This window comes from Anas acuta, chromosome 2 (assembly GCF_963932015.1).
Source record: "Anas acuta chromosome 2, bAnaAcu1.1, whole genome shotgun sequence".
In the NCBI taxonomy this organism is placed as follows: Eukaryota; Metazoa; Chordata; class Aves; order Anseriformes; family Anatidae; genus Anas; species Anas acuta.
In genome coordinates this window covers 26637787-26656612 of record NC_088980.1, presented here as the reverse complement: position 1 = coordinate 26656612, position 18826 = coordinate 26637787, and the positions used below count along the sequence as shown (strand labels likewise).

Genomic DNA, 18826 nt, shown 5'->3' with positions numbered 1-18826 from the left:
ACCCCTTCTCCCCTCGTTCCCCCTTATTCCCCATTATTCCCCATTATCCCCCATTATTCCCCATTATTCCCCCTCATTCCCCCTTATTCCTCATTATTCCCCCATTTCCCGGGGCTGGGTGCAGAGGCTGCCGCCGGCCCCGCTCCTCTCCCCGGCGCTCAGGCGGCACCTTCCTGCCCGGGCGTGTTGGAGAGCAGTGCCCTGGAATTTATGGCACCGATGGGCTTCCCCCCGCTCTCCCCCTCTTCATCTGCTCAAAATCTCTCCGACTGGATGCAAATCGGGAGCTTTAATAAACCCGCTTCCCCCCTTCCCCAGTCGTAAACGTGTCCCGCTCCGGTGCCTCTCTTTAGAGAAAAAAAAAAAAAAAAGAAAAGGGGGGGGGGGTATTTCCATAGACCTAAGTGAATCATATAATGAAATGCTCGGGGATTTGTTTAATGTGATTTTATATGAGCTGTGGACATTTCCAAAGCAAACAATGAGTTCAAGTACAACATGCACGGTTGTGTTACAAGTGTTACCCAGCTGGCTACGAGATCTTCGGTGAGCAAACAGGCTAAATCTGGAGGGTAAACAGCTTCAGAAAAAAAAAAAAAAAAAAAAAATCTACAACTCCAGGTCACTGAAAACAGCCTTTTATTTGTTTTCCTTAGTGTCTTGTAAAATCCGAACCATTTTTTTTTCGCCATAGAAATCACCGCGGCCGGGCACAGCCGGAGCGCGGCTCGCCCCGTCCCGGCCGCTCCCCGGTGCCGGGGCTCGGAGGAGGCGGCTGCGGCTGCTCGGGACGGGTTTTGGGGTGCTTGGGGGGCGAGGGAAAGGGGGGCGACCCCCTCACCCCCCTCTCTGGGGGGCTGCCACCCCCCAAACGGGCTCTTGCGACGGCGGTGGCGGAGGTGCGATGGGGGATTTGGGCTCCACCGGAGCCGGACCTGCCTGCAGGCGGCCCGGGGCGGTGGGGATGCAGGAAATGATGCAACCAAAATCCGAGATTTTTTTTTTTGATTTTTTTTTTTAGGGGGGGGGGGGTAAGAGGGTTTATTAGAGGGTTTATTTCGCTTAACGCACACACTCCGGACCACGTCCCCCAGGAGGGGAAGAGCAAGCCGGCTGAGGCTAGACGCTAACCATTACCGCCACCGGAGCCGAAATCGCGGCGGGGACCGGCGGGTTGCTCCCGAGCCACCGGCGAGGCCGGGAGGAGCGAGGCAGCACAGCCCGGGGGGGCTTCTCCACTGTCCCCCCCCTCCGGTGCTGAGGGCTGGGGGCGCCGGGGGCCGGCCGAGCCCCCTCGGAGGCTGCACGGTGCTGGGAGAGGGGGGGGGGAACGGGACGGAAACCTCCCCACCGCTCTGCCTCGGATGTTGCTGTTGGTATTCACTTTAAAAGAGCTTGAATGGGACTTTTTTTTTTCTTTTTTTTTTTTTTTTTCTTTTTTTTTTTTTTTTTTAAGCCGAAGCTTTGTTGTGCTAAACTAGTTGGACGAGTTAGGGTGTCGCTGCTCCCGATTGCTCTGGCCAATGGAACCCGATCCACCCTGCTGTGCGTAAGAGCGCAATTAAGGATTTAACCAAGCCTATGCTGCGCCCCAGCCAGCAGTCTGCCGGAGACAGACACAGCGCCGCAGCCTCCTCCCCCAGCCATGGCTGCTTAGCCCCGAGCAGCCCCAGCAGCAGCCCCAGCCCGCAGCCGGCTCCGAGCTATGACAGGAGTATTTGACAGAAGGGTCCCCACCGTCAGGTCCGGAGACTTCCAGGCTCCTTTCCAGAGCGCCGCAGCCATGCACCACCCGTCCCAGGAGTCTCCCACTTTGCCCGAGTCCTCGGCGACGGATTCCGACTACTACAGCCCGACGGGGGGAGCCCCGCACGGCTACTGCTCGCCTACCTCGGCTTCCTACGGCAAAGCGCTCAACCCCTACCAGTACCAGTACCACGGCATGAACGGATCCGCCGGGAACTATCCTGCCAAAGCCTATGCAGACTACAGCTACGCCAGCCCCTACCACCAGTACAGCGGGGCTTACAACCGCGTCCAGGGCTCCGGCAGCCAGCCAGGTGAGAGCTGGGCTCCGGGGGGGGCGGCCGGAGGGGAGCACCGGGGGGGAGAGCGTCCCGTCCTTGCTCTAGGGACGGCGGGGATGCAGCTGCAAGGAGAGGGAAGGGGAAAAAAAATAAAAAGAAAGAAAAGGGAAAAATAAAAAGGAAAAGAAAGGAAAAGGAAAAAAAGAAAGGAAAATTTAAAAAAAAAGAAAAAGAAAAAAGTAAAATAGAAAGAAAAAAAAAAGGAAATAAAAAAAAATAAAGAAAAAAAAAAGAAATAAATAAAAAGAAAGAAAGAAAAAAAAGAAAGAAAGAAAGAAAATAAATGCTATTTTTTTAAAAGGGGGAAGGCTGGGTGTAGTTTTCCTGCCCACCCCGCGCGATGCGAAGCGCACGAAGCCCGTCGGGAAGGGCTGCTGCTGGTGGTGCTCCGGGAAAGCAGCCGTCGGGCAGCGGCCCCGACCCCCCCCCCCCCCCCAACCCGGCTGCCTCCCTCCTCCTTCCCCCCGCAGGAAGAGGGGGAAAAGAGCCGAGCCTTGTTGTGCGCCTCCGCCTCGGCTTCGCGGTGGCAAAGAAAGTTTTTCCTTCCCCCTGCGCTCGGAGGGGCGGGGGAGGAGAGTGGGAGGGGGGAGCCCCGCGGCGGCAGTGCTGCAGAGCCGGAGGATTTTTTTAATTTTTTTAGTTTTTTTTACCGCCTTTTTAGCGCTTTGCTGCTTTGTGAGATGGGGGGGAATAGATAAAGGAGGGGGGAGGAATTAATAAAACCGGCGAGCCCCCAGCCGAGCGCATGGAGGTGTAGGGGGGGGGGCTCGGCTGGGGACCAGAGCGGCTTTGGGGAGGTGCGGGGGAAGCGATCGCCGCCGGGGGCCGGGCTGCGGGGGCCGGATCCGCGCAAACCCCACGCGTGGGGGGCGAGGCCCCGCGCTCCCGGCCGCTCGGCGCCGCCGCCGCCCGGGGCTGCCCGGCCCGGAGGAGCCCCGGCGCCCGGCGCGGCCGCAGGAGGCGGAGGAGCCCCGGGGGGGTCGGTCCCGGAGGGCAGGGAGCGGCCCCCCCCCGGCGGAGCCCCGGCGGGAGGAGCCCGGGGGGAGCCGCGGGGGCCCCGTCGGGCCGGCGCCGCTGCCCGGCCCGGCCCGGCCCGGCTCGGCTCGGCCCGCGGGCGGGACACCGCCGCCGTCGTGTCCGGGCCCCGCGCCTTAACGTCTGCGTGTCTGTCTTGTCTGTCTGTGTGTCTGTCTGTCTGTCTCCCTCCCGCCCTTGCGCCCGTGCAGAGAAGGAGGTGGCGGAGCCCGAGGTGAGGATGGTGAACGGCAAACCAAAGAAAGTGCGCAAACCCCGGACTATTTATTCCAGCTTTCAGCTGGCGGCGTTGCAGAGGAGGTTCCAGAAGACTCAGTACCTCGCCCTGCCCGAGCGGGCCGAGCTGGCCGCCTCGCTGGGACTCACACAGACACAGGTACGGCACGGCTCGGCACGGCTTGGCACGGCTTGGCACGGCTCGGCACGGCTTGGCACGGTCTGACACGGCTTGGCACGGTGGGATGGGGAGCTGGGAAGAAGAGGGTCGAGGGGCCAAGGGGCTGCGGGGTCTCCCCCGGCGCTCCCATCCTCGGGCTGGCAGTAACGGTGTCGCTTTCCTCCCTCTCCTCCCGTCCCCCCCGTTCCCAGGTGAAAATCTGGTTCCAGAACAAGCGGTCCAAGATCAAGAAGATCATGAAGAACGGGGAGATGCCTCCGGAGCACAGCCCCAGCTCCAGCGACCCCATGGCCTGCAACTCGCCCCAGTCGCCTGCGGTTTGGGAACCTCAGGGCTCGTCCCGCTCCCTCAGCCACCATGCCCACGCACACGCTCACCCTCCAAACTCCAACCCGTCCCCCGCATCCAGCTACCTGGAGAGCTCCTCTTCCTGGTACCCCGGTGCCAACGCCATCAACTCCCACCTCCAACCCCACGGCTCCCTACAGCACCCGTTAGCGCTGGCCTCTGGGACAATTTATTAGAGCCTGACCCTTTATTATTATTAATTATTATTATTATTATTTGTTCCTTGGACTCCTGTGTTTTACTGTTAAGGAATAATAACGAAAGGAATGCATATGGGGAATTTTTAAAGGGAAACGAAACAAACAAACAAACAAACAAAAGATTAAAATGTGTAAAGCTTGTGCATGTAACTTATTGCATTTCAAAGGAAACCCTTTTTTATACGATACGGACATTTTTTGGCTCAGCTGTGGACACTATCAATGGTGCCTTGAAATCTATGACCTCAACTTTTCCAGAGACTTTTTTTCAATGTTATTTTAACCCTGTAAATAATTGTAGATAGAGGAATTAAACTGTATATTCTGAATAAAATAAAATTATTTCGACCACGAGGAGCGTTTCCAAATTCCCCCTCTTCTTCTGCCGGTGAGAAAAGACAAAAAAAAAAAAAAAAAAAAAAAAAAAAAGGAGGAAAAAGGAAAAAAGAAGGCCGGGTTTTTGCGGAGAGGGATGAGGCCGGAGGGTGCTGAGCAGGGCGCGGGGGCTGGGCAGGATGCGGCCCCTGCCACCGAGGGGTTGCGGCGCGGCTCCCCGCAGCCCGTGGGGTTTTTTATGGGGTCGCGGGTGCTGCCGAAGCGAAGCTGGAAGCGGGGCTCTCTCCTCCAGCCGCCCCGAGAGCAATTAGCGTCGAGAGCCGCGCACTCCACAGCCCGGCTAATTACACAAATTGCCTCTCCGTCCGAGGGAGCCGCTGAATACGAGAAAAGGAGAAAACCGAGGGCTCCGCTCCCCCCGTTCCCATTAAAAGCCGGGCTGGGGCGCTCGCAGCGGGTCCGTCTGAAGGAGGGACTTGGCGGAGGGACTTGGCCGGCTCCGCACGCACCAACACCCGGAGAAGGATGCCCGGGCTCCGAGCTGCCCCCGGCCACCGGGGCTCGGCGGGGACAGAGCCCTCAGGGCTTGGAGGGGACCCGAAAATGTGTGTGTGTCCCAAATCCCGGTGCGCTTACCTGCGGGGGGCTTGCTCCCGCCGCCGTGCTGCGTGCGGTGCGCTCCCCCCCCAAGGAAAGCAGCCCGGGGGGGCTGTTTTGTAACAGGTCTGGGGGTTGCTAAACGCTTTGCAATACAATAGCCCGGGCTGCTCGCTAAAAGCTTCGCCCTGAAAGCCGGGGAGGGTGCGGGGGTGCCGCCGGGCACGGTGCCGGGCAGCGGGCAGCCCTGCCGGGGGGAGCCGGGGGGAGCCGGGGGGAGCCGGGGGGAGCCGGGGGGAGCCGGGGCCTCTCCCGCAGCCCCACGGCGGCTCCGGGCAGCGGCTCCTGCTCGTTTCCCTCGCCGGGTTGCGGGGAGTTTCCGCGGCCGTGGAGCTGCCGAAACGCTCGGCTTTGTCTCTGCTGCTATAATTTCCACCTCCTGAAAAGAAGAAGAAAAAAAAAAAAAATAATGCTCGACCTTTTCATTTTCTCCCGTTCTTCTCTTCATTTCGCTCTAGCCAAGCATTGATTTATTTATTATTATTATTTTTTTTTTTAACCTGCAGTAAGAGCTTCCCCCCCCTCCCTGCGATTCCTTCCCTTCGCGGAAAGGCTCGGACACAGGAGGTGGAAGTCTCTTCCCCAGGTCGGTCCACCCCCCCTACCCCCCCCTTTCCTTTGAAGAGCTGCCGGGCTCTTGTAACCTGCAGGGGCAGGGAGCTCAGGAAGGGCTGCGGGGCAGCGGGCTGCGGCCAGAGCTGGGGATTTGCCCCTCCGGGGAGCCCCGGCTCCGGCACCGCTCCCCTCGCCCCCCTCCAGCCTCGGCTCGGTTTCCCCGTGGCCCCCTCTCCACCTCATATTTTTTCCCATATAGAGGGGCAGGAGCCTGGCACGGCGTCCCGGGGGAGGGCAGCCAGACCCGGTGAGCACACGCGAGGTGTCCGCCCGCCAGCCCCCGGGGATGCTCCGGGCCCCCCCAGCCCCGCTCCCCCCGGCGCCTGCCCCCGGCCGGGCGCACCCCGGGGCTCCGGCGGCGGCCGGAGGGAGCCTGGCTTGTCCGGGCCTCCCCGGGAAGGGGATGGGATGAACTGTCCTTTGTCTGACGCTGGGTTTGGGCTCGGCGGATTGCTGGCTCGGGGCTTTTTTTTCTTTTTTTTCTCTTTTTTTTTTTTTTTTCCTTTCTTTTCTTTTTTTTTTTCTTTCCCCTCTCTCTCTTCCCCTCCCTTCTCTTTTCCTGGCGGCTACTTCCATGTGGAGCCGGGGCAGCTCGGGGAGCCGAGAGGAGCCACATTCCTGTGGGTGCCGAGCGGCTCCAGGGCTGAGCCGCAGGGCCTGACACACGCACACACACACACTGCAGCCCCGGCTGCCCCGGCCCGAGGCCTCCTGACACTGCCCGCACCCCTGGAGCTCTCCCACCCTCGGCAGACCCCCCAACACACGCACCCAGCGCTGACCCAGCCGAGGACAGAGGGGAATAAACCCCAGGGGAGCCCCGCCGTACCCTGCCCGGGCATCTCCGCATCCCCCGGCACGGAGGAGCCTCCACCCGGGGGAGTGCTGCCTCCTCGGGAAGCCGTTCCCTTTCCCTCCCCTTCCATCCCCGGGGATAAAAACCCACCCCCTCCAACCTGTCACGGCGTCGAGCAGCCCTCCTCGCTTTTTTTTAGGGCTTTTCTTTCGCCCTCTCCCTCCCCTCCGGCTCCCCCCGCGGTGCGCGGTGCCTGCGCGGGGCTCCGGGCGCTCCACGGCGCGGCCGGCGGGAGCATCGCAGCATCGCCCATGTGGCATCCATTAGGGATTTTCTGCCACGCAATTTTGCGACTGACAGACTTTTAGGTGGTTCGGCTGTGGATTACGGAAAGGGGATCTATTGCTGGGGGAAAGTCGGGCTGGGGGGGGGGGAGAAACCCCTCTTCTTGCTTTCGGGCGTTTCAGCGGTCGCCTGCAGTAATATAATAACCTGTTTTATAGGTCAGACAAGAGCCGTGAAAATAGGAACTGAGGAGTTTACATTAAGCCTCCCTTTCTGTCTCTCTCTCCTTTTTTTTTTTTTTTTTAGGGAGAATCTGTCTTCCATCAATTAAATGTTTCTGCTCTTTGTTCTGCGGTGCGTCTATTTACACGCGAGTTAGGAGGCTGAGCGATGGTTTATCTGCCAGAAACACCGACCCGATAAACCCCGACGCCCACGCCACGGGTGGCTGCGCGTACATCCCCCACGCACTCGACCTTTAAGGCCGCAGGAAAAACTCCCGAGCCCCCTCGGCCTCCCTATTCCCCTCCAGGTGAGGGCCCGGGGAGCCGGTCCCGGCCAGTAGCTGCGCCTGATTCAGCACTTGGCAAGGAGGAGCCTGGCGGTGGCTCCTCGCTCTCCTCCCGCCGGCAGTCCCGGAGAGGTTGCCTAAACCTCAGCCCGGGCTCTGCAGCAGCAGCAGCGAGCCTCGCCGGGCCGGATCCTGCCCTGACTCCGTGCCCTGCCCTCCCTGCGCCCCGGGAGCCTTTTGCAGGAGCCCCTCCGTGCGCACCGTGCCGCGCCTTCATGGGGCTTCCTCCTCGCTCTCCCCACCGAGCTTCCCTTTCCCTTTCTCGGCACCGTTTTTATCGATTGCCAGGGGCTGCTGCTGCCCGGAGAGAGGAGAGGGGGCCGGGGTCTGTCCCCCCTTGCGCCCCCTCCTCGGGCAGCAGCGCGCAGCCCCTCGCATGCACCCGCCGAGCGGGTCTGCGCGCTCCGCGCCCGGGGTTAAGGGAAGCTAATCAGGAGGGGAACCAGCCCAAGGAGTTAACCTCGCTAGCCGCAGGTAGTTCTGTTAGCCAGGCTCTTTTGGCTAATTAATTCCAATTAAGCCGGGGCTGCGCTAATTTCCTTAAGGACCCCTGACGACCGGGCCAGCGGGCGCGCAGAGGCTCCGCGCCTCTCCGCGGAGGGTGCCCGGCACCGGCCCCCCGCGCCCGGCAGCAGCCCTGGGGCTCCCCCCGGGGCCCGTTCCGAGCCTTGGGGCACCTGGGAGGGGGCCCAGGGCAGGAGCGAGGCCGCGTTTGGGGCTGGGGGAGCCTTCGGGGAGCCTTGGGCCGGGAAGATCCGCGCTGCCAGGCGGGATGGTCCCGGCAGGAGCCCGGAGCATCAGCCCCCGGCTGCCAGCAGCCTCGCACTCCTCGAGGTTTGGGCACGTAACGCCGCAGACCACTGATTTGCTCTTTTCTTAATTCCCGCTCTTCTCGTTCCCTATGAATCAAACAGCCTTTTGTCCTTCGGAGTTTGATTTGATCGCTACTGTTCGCATTTCACTTTTGTATTTTTCTCTCCCTATACCATTACTCATTGAGTGCCCCGTGAAATTACAATCGTACATTTTCAACTCAGCAACCCATTTGCAGTGCAAAAATAGGGTCTAAATAATGGCTGAATTAGCCCTACTGGACAGTTTCAGATGTAACACTCTGTAATAATTATATTGCAGGCTGGATTAGGATGCTATTATCATAATCTGGACGTTTACAATTATCTGTAATTTGCAAAGATGCGCCAGGTCTTGATTACAGCAGTTTTTTTTTATCAAGCTAACCATCACTAAACAGTGACAGTAATAACAGCTAATTTTGCTGGCAATATAAGAGGTGCTGGGGTGTGCAAACAATTTCACACCTGGATGTGCTCACTCAACCAAGAATATAGAGAAAGAGCTTCTGCCCTGAGACTCAGAAAAATATCCTACACCGCTTCTGGTCGGTATAGGTTCCTAGACCCCGATCCTTGCCTAACCGATTGGCGCAGGGGGTAAGTTTGGGGGTTCGGCTCGGGTTGGGGCTGCTTGGCGGCTGCTTCTCGCCTCCCTTCGAGGCGCGCTCCGGCTTTTTCTCTTTCCTCGCTGCCTCCCTGCTCCTTTCCCCCGCCGGGGCCGGGCGGCTCCGCGGCTCCGCTCCCCTCGGGCGGCGGCGGGGGGCTCGGGGGGGCGGCGGGGGCGGCCCCGGGCCGGGCCGGGCTCCCGCAGGGGCTGCGCGGGGGCTCCGCGCCCGGCGGAAAAAACGCGCTGGCCCCGCAGCGGGGCGGAGACAGCGCACCGAGCCGTGCCGAGCCGTGCCGTGCCGAGCCGTGCCGAGCCGTGCCGAGCCGTGCCGCGGGGGCAGCGGCGGCAGGGAGGCGGCCTCGCCCAGCCCTGCGGTGCTCCGCGCCCCCGGCACGGCTCGGCACGGCTCGGCACGGCTCGGCACGGCTGGCAGGCAGGCAGGCGCGGGGAGCTGCCGCCGCTCCATCCATAGATGCCGCTGTTTCATGAGAGTCTCCCTGGGCGAGGGGGGGAGATGGCTCTGCCTCCGCTGTCATTCGCTCCCCATCCCGCCGGCGCCCGTGTCACCTTCTCCCACTGCGCTCCGCTAATTGGGCTGCTTTATTAGCTGCTCGCTCGCTCGCTCGCTCGCCGTCGGGGCAGAGGCTGAGCCTGCCCTCCGAATCGCGCGTGGGGTGGGCGCCACGCACCCGGGGGCTGCCCCGCGGCAGCCCACGGGGAGCAGCGAGCCCCTCCTCGGCCTCCCCCAGCCCCTGCTCGGTGCCGAAAGGGTTAAAGCGGAGCGGGTGGGGGGGTGGAGGGGGGGCCAAACAGGCTCGGCTCGGCTCGGCTCGGCCCGGCTCGGCCCGGTTACCGGCCCCCGGGGCTCCCCCGAGCCTCATTCCCGTTCTGCGGGAGCTCGGGGAACCGGCGCGAAGGCAGCGCCCGCGTGCGCGTGTAAACGGGGCTGATGCGGAGCGAGCAGGGCGCTCGCACACGCCCGCACATCCCCGCGCAGGATGCTGTTGGTTTAAATGTATGGTAGCTTTCTCTCCAGTGTCATTTGAATAATTCAGTGAGCCCCACTAGCAGCTGTACTTCTGAAGCCTCTTCCATTCTTTTCAGCATTATAATTTTGGTTAATTTTCAATTTTAGGCCCTACGTCTCTGCAATTTGTGTATGAATAACAGAATAATTTTCCTCTTTTGTTTCGCCTTTCCTGTTCCTGAATCTAAATAAAGATGGCTTTTTAGTATTAAAAGTGGAAGAAAATTACAGGTAATTATCTTTGACGGTAAAAACGCTGTAATCAGCGGGCTACATGAAAAATTACTCTAATTATGGCTGCATTTAAGAGAATGGAAAAAAACCTTCTTGTGGATAAAAACCTTAAATTGTCCCCAATGTCTGCTTCAAATTGGATGGCACTGCAGCTGGAGGCTTTGTTCAGAATTGATCCTGGGGAGCTCTGAACCCAAAGTTTCACAGTGGGAAGGGGAAAAAAAGAAAAGAAAACATTTTTCCTAATGTAACAATACGAATGGTAGAAAATGACAAGACTGATCGGTTTTAAACCACTCTGAAGACTGACTGAGCGTGGAAGTTGCTCAAAAAAAAACAAAAAAACACCCCCCAAAAAACTGGTATATTGGTAAGTAGTCTTTGCTTTGTGTCTAATTATAGTGACTGTCCTTTTGCACGACTGTGTGTAGCTGTCATTATACGGAGCACTCTGAGGATCTCTATTGACTTCTGATAAATGGCTCAGTGGTTTCAAGGTTCATAATTTGCAGGATGCCCAGGTCTCTAGCCATTAATTCTCGCAGTATGGGGCACCCAGCTCGGATGAGGAAAGGGCTTTGCATTTGCGGTGGTCGCCGTGCTTGCCACCAGCCAGGAGGGCTGGAGCTGGCTGGCCAGCGTGGCGTGTGCCTAGGCACCTTTCGAGGCTTTGCAAAGCATTCCTCGGCTTTCATTGTCTGCTGTCGAAAAGAAAAAAAAAAAAAGGAAAAGGAAAAAAAAAAAAAAAAACACAAAGGAGGGCGCCTCCTTTCCTAATAATTTTGCTTCTCCGACCTTCCGAGGCAAAGCTGTCCTCGGGGGGGAAGCGCAGCGGGAGGGAGCGGCGCGATCGCAGCACCGGCCGGGGGTTTCTGAGGGCTGGGCTGGTCCCTGCCTGCACCGGGACCGGCTTTGGGGTCGGGATTGGGATTGGGGTCAGGATTGGTTTGGGATTGGGGTCGGGGCGCTGCCGCGCTGCGCGGGGCCAGGGGGGAGCGTGGGGCCGCGGCAGAGACACGCGAGGCGGGCGGGCGTTTTGTGGCTTTTACTCTCTATATATGAAAGAAGACAAAACCATACAAAGTATATGTACAACTAAAATTCAACAATATATACAGAAAAAGGTTGCTCGGGAGAAAGGTCCCTCTGGCTTCACGAGCGGGGGAGGGACGCCGGCGCTGAGCCGCCCCTGGCTCCGTCTGTCCTGCCGCTGCCCGGGGCTGGGGACCGGGGACCTGGGGGGCCGTGTCACCCCCTGCCCGTGTCACCCGTGGCCCCACGCGTGTGCGAGGGGCTGTGGGCGGCGGAGCCGGTGCTCGCCTCCAAGCCGCAGCCCGCTCCGCTGCGGGAAAGCATGCAGGTTTCGCTGCGTGGCAATGTTCGGGGCTTGCAGCGTTATTTTCATCGTCAAGCAGTTCTCCTTCTTTTTCCCCTCTTCGCTTTTTTTTTTTTTTTTTTTTTTTTTTTATCCCTTCTTCTCTCTTTTCATCTTTTTCCCCAGTCCGCATTTGGTGAATAAAAATGAAGGAGCTTTGACTAGTCTCTCTTTCATCGTGTAATGTCTTTAGCTCATTAAACAAGTAAAAACGGCTGCCGCTGTAGATTCAGGTTCTTCTTGTGGGCAAAGTCAGTAAAAAGTTTGTTTTGACGTATACTCCACAGAGAAAGAGGCTGGTGCCTTGGAGTCCAAATGAAAATATCCTAAAGAGAAGTGTCTTCTGTGCGCCAGGATGAAAATTGTGTCTTTCTGGTCGAGATCAATCGCTGAGGTTACTTTAAAAAAAAAAAAAAAAAAAGGAAAAAAAAAAAAAAAAGGAAAATAAAGCCACTCTGTCTCTTTGCCGCATCTACAAGTTCACACAGAGCCTGCTAGCTGGCACGGCTTGGCAAAGCAGGGGAACTTTTTGCCATGTCGAGACGAGGCGTTCTTGGGAGATTATTTCTCTTGGACAATTCACATCATTTGTGGTCTCTGCATTGTGTCTTGATGTGGAGAAGAATACCAGTGAGAATAGCCAGGCATGTAGCTGTTGGGAGGCATATTGACTCCCTTGGCAGAAGCTGAAACGTCCCAGACTGGAGGCAGGGCTGGCGAGCGAGGGGACAGGGCAGCGGAGCCGGGCAGAGGGTCGCTCTCGTGGGGGTTGCTGCCCTGCTTCAGCAGCTTCTTAAATTTGGAGCGTTTGTTCTGAAACCAGATCTTCACCTGTAAGCAAAACGCAGCAAATATTAGGCTGCCGTGAGCACCCAGGGCCCGGCAGGGAAGATCCCGGGGGCTGTGGTTTTTGCTCCGAGAGAGAGGGTCTGGAGAGTCCACGCCATCCGGGTGTCAGGCTGGGGGTGGGCAGTGGGAGAGGAGGGTGAGCTACTGCTGCTCTTGGGCTCTGGATGTGACCGGAGAGAACAGCAGAGGAAGAGCGGAGCTGGAAAGCGAGGTGGACGCAGGTTTTAAGCCGGAGCGTGATTTTGCCTGGGCAGGCCAGATTGATCAGGCTGGAGTAGGGGCCGTGCTCTGAGCCCTCCTGCTTTACATGTGCCCGCGTGTGTTAATGCCTTCCCGTGGGTGCCCCGGTCAGGGTTTTTGGGGGGGTCACTCGCTCGTTTGGGCACGCTGTTGTCAACCACAGGCACTCGTGCGGGTTTGTGCCAGGAGAGGGGAGCCAAGAGACAAAGGGCATCTGTACGCGGAAACCGCGCATCCCAAAGCATGCACGGCCAAACCGGCCTCGCTTAGGTGACAGGGGAGGAGGCACAACAGAGCCGGGACTGCAGCTTTATTTTTAAAGTCGGTTTTAAGGGAATGAAAATGCTCTTTTCTCAGAGAGCCATCGGCTATCAGGGTTGCTCTGGGTCCCATCCTGCTCCTACCCCAGCAAAAGCGCCGAGGAAGGAGTCAGCCCCCACAGAGGCGTGCCAGGATCGGGCCCGCTGTGGCAGGTCAGGATTATTACGCTAGGGATGCTATGGATGTGAGCCATACGTATAGATATCTAAATACACGTCCCAAAATCAAACAAACAAAGACAACTCCCGAATGTGTTGTCTCTCGACCTTGCAAACTTTGCAGATGTAATGGTAGGACAAGCAGGGGTGCTTGCCTGTCTGCACATTCAGGATCGGGCCCGTAAATCTACATGAGAGGGAGAGGGAGAGAGAGGGAGAGGAGTGCCTGCTAAATACACCAAAATCCCATTTGTATGAGCATCAGGTCTATTTCCGTGATTAATGTTTGCCGAGCATTTAAAAATCGCTGGCTGGAAGCGGCTGTTATCACTGACAATGATAAAACAGCCAAGTTATTTGTTAAGCTCATAAATTCACATGATTACATTTTGCCCGAATTGATCCCATCTATCCGTGCGCTCCTCCGCAAACCCCAGCTCGGGAAGTCTGTAATGCCTCATGTGTCTCTCAGGCTTAAATTAGCAGAATGGCACAGCTACTCCAACCACACTTAACTATGGCTTAACCTGCTATAATTTCGTACATGGCTGCTTTGATCTTCAGATCTATTATCACCTTCTGTACATTTTGCCCAAGGGTAACCACTGCATTTGCGTTAGTCATCCAGGATGAATTAACTATTGATTTTACAGGTATTTCCTAACGTGTTCCTGCTTTCTCTCTACCTCTAGGTTGCTACGATGCAGCTTTCCTTTGCTTTTAGCTCTACATCAGGCCCAAGGCTTCCTCGCCTTTGTTTTGTTCTCCTTTCCACAGCTGGGCAATTGCACGTCGGTGCTGGAATTAGTCTCATCCGAAAAAAATATAGGCAATTTAAGAATTTTATTTGTGACATCAAAAGGGGAGCGTTTGCTCAGCAGGCGGCTGAGGGAAGGAAGGGCACGTTCAGTTACTTCAGCAGAAGACCGTTTTCTCTGTCGTGCATTAAATAAGTCCTATCGCGATAGATACGGGGCCGTGTGCGTTACCTTTGCTACCGTTCCTGTACAGAGGCCAAAACGCCTAGGGACCAGCGCACCGTGCTTGGCCTTTATTGCTCGAGCCGGATTTCAGTGATTTGGGATTCCCAGTAATTACCTGTGTCTGGGTAAGTCCTAATGAAGCTGCCAGTTCAGCTCGCTCTGGAAGTGCCAGGTACTGAGTCTGCTGAAAGCGATGATTTAAAGCCTGAAGTTGTAGACTAGAGTAAATGGTTCGAGGCTTCCGAATCTTTTTCCCTTTGCCATTGAATCTGATTTCACCGTTTTCGATCACCGTTGTTTTTTGCTGATCTGCAAGCAAAACAGCGCAGTTGAAATCTCGGCCGGGAAAGCCGCACGACCCTCCTTTAGCTATTAAATCGTGGTTTTTGCTTTTTTTTTTTATTTTTTTTTCGGTCGGGACGGCTCCTAGCAGCCCCGCAGCCTGCCTCGGAGCCGCTTCGGCAGCATCGCTGCGGGATCAGCACGGCTCCTCGCGGGGGTCCCCTTGCAGGGTGGGCACGCCGCCCTTCCCAGGGGAAAAAATAAGAGGAATAATCAGAAAAAAAAAAATAGTAAGCAAAAAAAATAAGCAACGGAGCGCCGCGCCGGCTTGGCGAGGGGATTGCTGCTTCCCCGGCCATCCAGGTTTTCCCCCGGCTCATCGACTTCGCGTCGCCAGTTTGGTGGTCGGGGAAGCAGCAGCCCGAGACTGCCAACAATGCTTCCCCCCCCTGCCCCCCTGCCTTGCCCCTTCGGGTGAATACATACAAACCATCGGCTCCCGGATTATTTTAAAGGAAAAAAAAAAAAAAAAAAAAAGAACACCATAAATCAGGCGGCCCCAAAGCAAAGCGGAATGCGACCCACTCGCCCGGAAACTTTCACTCCTCAGGTGTTAGCAGGAATTTTGCCTCCAGCCGGCCGCAGCCGAGCCTCGCCGAGCGGAGCCCGGAGCCCGACGGGGACCGGGTGGGCTCCGCCGCCCCGCACCGGGGGCACCGCGGCCGTCGGGGGGCAGGGGGACGCCCCGGGGGGCTCCGCGCGTCCTGCTGCGAGCGCCCCGGGGGTCGGGGGGGTTAGGAGGGGATCCGCCAGGGGGGGGATTCTCCGGGAGAGCCGGGCCCCCCCCGCTCACCTGCATCGTCCGCCCGCGTCTGGCTGGCCGCGCTGCTGTTGTGGTAGGACTGGAGGTAAGGGCTGTGCTGCGAGTGGCTCACGTAGGGGTAGGCGGCCAGCGAGCGGTGGTTGTAGGAGCCGGCGGTGCCGGAGTAGGGCGAGCTGTGGTGGTGGTGCTGGTGGTGCGGGTGCGAGCCGGCGGCGGAGTGCAGGCAGTGCAGCGGGTAGTGGGCGCCGGCCATGGCCGGCGAGCTCTGCTGGGAGTGGGGCGGCGGCGGCGGCTGCGGCGGAGGCTGCTGCTGCCCGAACTCCATGAAGGCGGACTTGGAGGAGTCCTGCGCGTCCAGCCCGTCAGCCATCGTGGTCATGGTCATCATCGACGCCGGGGAGGCAGAGAGCGGCGCTCTCCGGCTCGCCCCCCGCCCGCGGCCGCCCTGCCCGGCCACCACCGCGGCACGGCTGGAGGCGGCGGGGATTTATTTTTTTAAGGCGCCGTGGTGCGAGGGGCCTTGTTAACCGAGGGAGGGAGGGAGGGAGGGAGGGGAGGAGAGGAGAGAGAGGAGAGGAGAGAGAGGAGAGGGGAGGGAGGGCGGTGTGTGCCGAGCGGGGAGGGGGGGGGGGGAGGGAGGGCTACTCCCGGCGCCTTTCCTCCCCGCTCCTCATTCCCCCCGACGGGTGTTTTTGGGGGCTGGCGGAGTCCCGGGCGGAGGTTTTTAAGGTGGCTTCTGCCAAAGTTGGGCTCCGGCGCGCCTGGGCGCGCAGGGCAGGGACGCCACAAGTCGAATGGTTCGGCTCCGGAGGGCAGCGCCTCCCCATTGGTCACTCGGCCCCCTGACGTCACCGACACGGCGCGCCGGCGCGCGCCTCTGCGCGCGGGGGCGCGCCGCGCATCCTCCCCGGGCGCGCCACAACCTCCCCCCCCCCCCCCGACCCCTCCTTTTGCGCGCTCTTTGCGCGCCCCGCGCTCCTGCGCGCAAAGCGGGTGAGGGAGGGCCGAGGGGATGCGCGCCCCCGCTCGCCCCCCTCCTCCTCCTCGCCCTCCATCCTAAATCCGCGCCCCCCCCCCCCCGCTCCATTTTTCTCCCCCCTGCGCGGTATTTTCGCGCTGCGCGCCGCCGGCGGCCGGGCCCGCTCCGGCGAAGCGGCGCATTTTTTCCGCCTGAAAGCAGCGGCTCCCGTAATCGCTTTCAAATATATGCAAATGGCTACGTGCGGTTAGTGGTTTTGGCAAAGCTTGATTAGGATATAAACGACCCAAGGAAAAGCGCCTTCGCCCTAAATTTGTCTTTAGATTACAATTCCGGTTGATTTTATTTTATTGTCAACATTGTTAATGATAAAAATAGAGTCGTTTTACAGTTATTTTTACTTTCTGGAAGGAGGCAATTAGACTTCTAATCAGGAATACACAAAAATCTCCCATGATTAACTGCAGTACTTTGTTCAAATTGCTGCTATAAAATTCAGAACAATTTGCCTGTAATGATTATGGACTGGGTTTATTTTGGGAGGTGGAATAAAAGTGGATATAGCATAAATTATCCTCTAATTATACACCAGTGTCGCCTCAATTATCCTCTTATCAAAATGGTTGTCTAACTGCCGCATTTAGTTTCAATTCTCTCCTTTTTTCTATAAAAAGAACTTCATACCTTGTTATTATTAATCCATTTATTATTTGCAAGGGGATTTATATCCGAGCATCCAGGTGGTATTACCACTTCTCTTTCAAAGATGGACTGGGGAAAGACATTAAGTTTGATCCAGCACCGCGGAGGATCTCTCTCTCCTCTCTCTCTCCCCTCTCTCTCTCTCCCCCTCTCCCTCTCCCTCTCCTTTTTCCCTTTCCCTCGCTTAAATCTCCTGGCGTCCAGCTAAGCATGAACTCCAGAGGCAGACCCCACCGCAGAGGACCGAGGTAGGAAGGGCACGGCGGAACCCGCCGAGCCCCGAGAAACCCGCAAGTTTCTGCGGGCGGGGAGATGGGGCTGGAGGCTTCGGGCTCGGAAAAGCGGCACCGGCACCAGCAGCCGCCGCTCGCAAAACCCCCGTGAGCCCCGAGCAACCCCCAGACCACTCACAGGTCCTGACACTGCCTCTCACAGCGGCAATCCCAGGGGACTGGTTTCTAGATTTCGCCGATTTTTATTTATTTATTATTATCGTTATTATTTTCAACGCATCGCTTTGGGAAATCTTTCAAGGGTGGTTTTATTATTATTGTTATTATCAGATTGTTGTTTTATTTTTTATTTTTTTTAATTACTAATATTTTTTCTCCGTTTCCTTTCCTCCTTCATCCATTTCTGCTGCTGGCTGCCCCGCAGCCCAGCGGGGCGGGTGGGTGCCAGCCCCCCGGGGGTGCCCCGCGCTGTCCCCGGGGGAGGACGGGGACGCGAAGCGACCTTGGGCGGTGCGGGGCAGGAGCCGGGCTCAGCTCGGCTCGCTTGTTTGAGGGGGATCCGCGGGGTCTTTTGTCGAGGGCTGCCGGGCGCGCTGTGCCCTCTCGCCCACCCTCTCATCGCCGTTTCACTTCTTGAGCCTCTGGAGTCGGTTCAGTAACTCTGAATGCAGTTGTAAGTGTCTTGCCTTGTTCTCCGGCTTTTAACAAGAGTTCCACTTTAACACGCGAAAGGGTAACCCGATCCAGGCGTTTACAAACCTACAGTGAATAAAAATATAGAGAAAGGGGAAGAGAAGGGAGAGAATTCCTACTGGGACTCTTTATTCATAGGTGGAGGTAGCGCGCTCAATGGGAACAGGTACATTTGGCAGTTTTATTGCTTTATACCCTCCAGCTCGCTGTTAACATCACGAAGGCGTTTTTTCGCAGGTGCACACACACTGGCATTTTCTTCGCCGGCAAGAGCACGCGTAACAAAAGGTGTCAGCAAATGGGCTAGGGAGTGCTGGCAACACGTCGCTCTCTGCTTCCCAAAGAGCTCCCTCGGCGTAATGGATGCTAACCGGGGCATCGGGAAAAGTTGGGCACGACCGGAGACCGCTTTGCGGCGGTACCTAGGAAGGGAGAAAGGCGGCCGAGACGGGAAACAAAAAGGAGAGGAGGAGGAGGAGGAGGAGGCAGGCACAGCCTGCCGGGGCTGCTCCTGCCGCAGGCAGCGAGCGCATCGCATCCCTCCCCGGTCCCGGCTCGGGTGCCGGGGGCGCTCCCTGCGCTGCGGGGCGCGCACCGGGGCCGCGGGGGTCCCCCGGGAGCCCCCCCCGGCCCCCTCCCGGTGGGCACCGGAGGAGGGATGCGCTCGGGGAACGCCCGTCCCCCGCCGCGTTCAGGCATCCTCGTCTTTCGGCGGGGCAGTTGACTCCATCCAGCCTCACCCCGCTCATTTCCCCCCAATTTAATTAGGCAAATCTCCCGCTATGGAGCTGCCGTTGATTGGTCGCTGTTAATGACTCGGCTGCAAGGAGTCACGCTGCTTGTCAATATTTATTGTTGTCTTTGCTTTTTCTCTCCCCCTCCAATATCCCCCCCGCCCGTTTTCCTCGTGGCCTCTGGCACGAAGGGACCGCGCTTGTGGGGAGGGGGAGCGCGGCTCGGCACGGCTCCGCTGCCCTGCACCCCTCTCTTACCGCACCTCGGGGCGGAGGATAAGGGGGTCGGGGACGCGGGGAGGGGTGTGGGGGCCCTATGGAAGGCCCAAGCCTTGCTGGGGGGGGCAGCAGGTGTCGGGGGACGGCCACAGGTTGGAGAAATCAGACCTCGGTCAGCGGGGTTGG

The 18826-nt window shown here is 58.2% G+C and overlaps 2 protein-coding genes and 1 long non-coding RNA gene across 4 annotated transcripts in view; 2 read left to right on the top strand and 1 right to left on the bottom strand.

Moving 5' to 3' along the window:
- Nucleotides 1-726: 726 nt before the first annotated feature.
- Nucleotides 727-4421, top strand: DLX5 (distal-less homeobox 5). Of its 2 annotated transcripts, XM_068674009.1 has the most exons (4): nucleotides 727-899; nucleotides 1457-2060; nucleotides 3314-3498; nucleotides 3711-4421. In XM_068674009.1, exons 2-4 carry the CDS (start codon nucleotides 1706-1708, stop codon nucleotides 4041-4043), a joined length of 873 nt encoding a protein of 290 aa, XP_068530110.1. In that variant the 5' UTR covers nucleotides 727-899; nucleotides 1457-1705; the 3' UTR covers nucleotides 4044-4421. The 2 variants fall into 2 exon arrangements, with proteins under 2 accessions (XP_068530110.1, XP_068530109.1); XM_068674008.1 differs by lacking the exon at nucleotides 727-899 and having other exon boundaries at nucleotides 1055-2060.
- Nucleotides 4422-10457: 6036 nt separating this feature from the next.
- DLX6 (distal-less homeobox 6) lies at nucleotides 10458-15988 on the bottom strand. Its single transcript, XM_068674007.1, has 3 exons — nucleotides 15111-15988; nucleotides 14091-14284; nucleotides 10458-12255 (listed from the first exon to the last, which is right to left on the bottom strand). The coding sequence occupies exons 1-3, from the start codon at nucleotides 15466-15468 to the stop codon at nucleotides 12004-12006; spliced, it is 804 nt and encodes a 267-aa protein (XP_068530108.1). The 5' UTR covers nucleotides 15469-15988; the 3' UTR covers nucleotides 10458-12003.
- A 606-nt stretch (nucleotides 15989-16594) lies between these two features.
- Nucleotides 16595-18826, top strand: part of LOC137852355 (uncharacterized) — a 31594-nt gene continuing 29362 nt past the window's right edge. The window contains exon 1 of the long non-coding RNA XR_011093780.1: nucleotides 16595-17009. This is a non-coding gene — a long non-coding RNA (uncharacterized lncRNA). The remainder of the gene's footprint in view (nucleotides 17010-18826) is intronic.

Bases quoted from the DNA above. Each gene is read 5' to 3' on its own strand.
- DLX6 (XM_068674007.1), bottom strand. From the start codon at position 15,468: ATGATGACCATGACCACGATGGCTGACGGGCTGGACGCGCAGGACTCC. The intron at 14,285-15,110 runs GTGAGCGGGGGG...TTTTGCTTGCAG, and splicing joins GACGCGGGCGGACGATGCAG to ATCAGCAAAAAACAACGGTG. The intron at 12,256-14,090 runs GTAATTACTGGG...TTTTGCTTACAG, and splicing joins TAGGACTTACCCAGACACAG to GTGAAGATCTGGTTTCAGAA.
- DLX5 (XM_068674009.1), top strand. From the start codon at position 1,706: ATGACAGGAGTATTTGACAGAAGGGTCCCCACCGTCAGGTCCGGAGAC. The intron at 2,061-3,313 runs GTGAGAGCTGGG...GCGCCCGTGCAG, and splicing joins GGGCTCCGGCAGCCAGCCAG to AGAAGGAGGTGGCGGAGCCC. The intron at 3,499-3,710 runs GTACGGCACGGC...CCCCGTTCCCAG, and splicing joins TGGGACTCACACAGACACAG to GTGAAAATCTGGTTCCAGAA.